The sequence below is a fragment of the Morus notabilis genome, unplaced genomic scaffold, assembly GCF_000414095.1.
Source record: "Morus notabilis unplaced genomic scaffold, ASM41409v2 Scaffold2427, whole genome shotgun sequence".
NCBI lineage: Eukaryota > Viridiplantae > Streptophyta > Magnoliopsida > Rosales > Moraceae > Morus > Morus notabilis.
In genome coordinates, this window is record NW_010360029.1 from 270,754 (window position 1) to 273,326 (window position 2,573).

Here is a 2,573-nt window from a genome sequence, read left to right on the forward strand (position 1 = left end):
AACCAATAATAGCTAACCTTTCAATATATTCTCTATAATATTTATAAATTGTACTTTTTAATGGGATTGTAAGTTATATTTTCTATAATGTATATTTACAAGTTATACCTATGCCAAAGATATGTATTGCAAATTTGTTATCCAACCTTATCCCCTTATCTCTGCACTGATCCAAATGTTAGACAGAATTCCAGATACAATCAGATCCCCATGCATCCAGCCGACGAGGAGCACACATCCTTCATAACCGATAGGGGTCTCTACTGCTACAAGGTGATGTCTTTCGGTCTAAAAAATGCAAGGGCTACCTACCAAAGGCTTGTGAATAAGATGTTCGCTCAACGGCTCGGCAAAACGATGGAGGTCTACGTCGACGACATGCTCGTAAAAAACGCCAGGACCAGCCATCACGTCGATCATCTGGGAGAAATGTTTAGTATATTAAGAAAATATCACATGAAACTTAATCCCCAGAAATGTGCCTTCGGAGTTGGGTCGGGGAAGTTCCTCGGTTTTATGGTTAGTAACCACGGGATTGAGGCCAACCTCGAGAAAATCAAAGCCCTAAAAGACATGCGGTCACCAACAAAGCCGAAAGAGGTGCAAAGGTTGACGGGTTGTGTCGCCGCCCCAAATAGGTTCATATCAAAAGCCACTGACAAATGTATCCCTTTCTTCGATGCTTTGAAAGGAAGCAAGCACTTTGAGTGGACACCACAATGTGAGGAGGCTTTCCAAAAACTGAAGGAGCATTTGGGCAAACCCCCAATTTTATCAAAGTCGAACGTCGGCGAGGAGCTTAGCCTATACCTCTCCGTGTCCCAACACGCTGTGAGCTCCGTATTGTTAAGAGAAAAAGAAAAGGTGCAATTGCCGATCTACTATGTGAGCAAAAGGCTCATCGACGCCGAGTCAAGATACAGCGAAATGGAGCACCCTCGCCCTGATGGTAGCTTCGAGGAAGCTTCGGCACTACTTCCAATCCCACACAATACGAGTTCTCACAAACCACCCGCTGAGACAGGCTCTACAAAAGCCCGAAACATCCGGCTGACTCCTCAAATGGTCAGTAGAACTCAGCCAGTTCGACATAAAGGACGTGCTAAGAACCGCGATTAAGGGCCAAGCGCTCGCCGACTTTCTGGCTGAATTCTCTCATAGGCCGACTCCCACCCCATCTGAAGAAACTGAGATTACAAAATGGAAGCTTTACGTAGATGGGGCGTCGAGCGAAAACGGATCAAGAGCCGGCGTTTTGTTAATCAGCCCCAAAGGCCACAAGATTACCTCGGCGGTACGATTTAAATTTAAGGCGTCAAACAATGAGGCAGAATATGAAGCCCTAATTGCCGGACTACGTTTAGCTAACCACCTGAAGGTCGAGAGGATAAGCGTCTACAGCGACTCCCAGTTAGTCGTCGCGCAAGTAAAGGAAGAATACCAAGCACGCGGCGAGAAGATGGGGGCATATCTGAGAAAAGTAAAGGAGGAACTCGTTAAGTACAAAAACTACGAAATACTCCAGATTCCACGAGCCGAAAACGCAAATGCGGACGCCTTGGCAAAGCTGGCCTCATCAAGGGATTCCGACACATTAGGCGTCGTTCCCATTGAAGAATTGGAGCGGCCAACCATCAAGGAGCAAGCAAAGGCATTAAGTGTCCAAGAAGGTGAAAATTGGATGACGCCACTCACACGATACCTAATGGACGCGCAGCTGTCGGATAATAAAGACGAAGCCCGATGAGTCAGGTATAGAGCTGCTAGGTACTTATTATACGATGGACTGCTCTATCGACGAGGCTACTCAACACCTCTACAGCGGTGCCTAGATGATGCTGAAGCCCAGAAGGTCCTCCAAGAAATCCATGAAGGGATCTGTGGCAATCATACCGGAGGGCAATCTCTAGCTCTAAAGGTTTTGAGGCAAGGATACTACTGGCCTACGCTCAAAAAGGATGTTTTTCAATACGCCCGACGATGCGATAAATGCCAAAGATATGCCATGATTCCTAGAGCACCCCCAGAAAAGCTAACTTCCATTCTCAGCCCATGGCCCTTTGCCAAATGAGGGGTTGACCTGATCGGGCCATTGCATCCTGCGCCTGGGGGGTTTAAATTCGCGATTGTTGCGGTAGACTATTACACAAAGTGAGCTGAGGCCAAGGCCTTAGCTATAACCGCGGAAGCAACCTGCACCAAATTCATGTGGGATCACATCGTGTGCAGTTTTGGGGTTCCCCACTCAATAGTGTCCGACAACGGGAAACAGTTCGACAACGCCTCAACACGCAGGTTCTGCGACAGTTTGGGCATCCGAAAAGACTTCTCGGTGCCAATCCATCCACAATCAAATGGACAAGTCGAGGCGGTCAATAAAATATTGAAATACACCCTTAAAAGAAGACTCGACGACCTAAAAGGGAGATGGGCCGAGGAGCTTCCCAAAGTCTTATGGGCATACATAACAACAAGCCGAACTACAACGGGTGAGACACCTTTCTCCATGGCATATGGCGTCGAGGCAGTGCTTCCCATAGAAATCGAAACGCCGACTCTAAGAACAGTTGTCC

The 2,573-nt window shown here is 47.3% G+C and overlaps 1 protein-coding gene across 1 annotated transcript; it reads left to right on the top strand.

The window, feature by feature from the left end:
* The first annotated feature begins 210 nt into the window (after positions 1-210).
* Positions 211-1,747, top strand: LOC112091140. Its single transcript, XM_024164013.1, has 2 exons — positions 211-1,024; positions 1,074-1,747. The coding sequence occupies exons 1-2, from the start codon at positions 211-213 to the stop codon at positions 1,745-1,747; spliced, it is 1,488 nt and encodes a 495-aa protein (XP_024019781.1).
* Positions 1,748-2,573: the final 826 nt, after the last annotated feature.

Excerpts from the sequence above, each read along its gene's own strand:
- LOC112091140 (XM_024164013.1), top strand. The coding sequence starts at position 211 with ATGCATCCAGCCGACGAGGAGCACACATCCTTCATAACCGATAGGGGT. Across the intron at positions 1,025-1,073 it reads CAAACCACCCGCTGAGACAG|AACTCAGCCAGTTCGACATA; the intron begins GCTCTACAAAAG and ends AATGGTCAGTAG.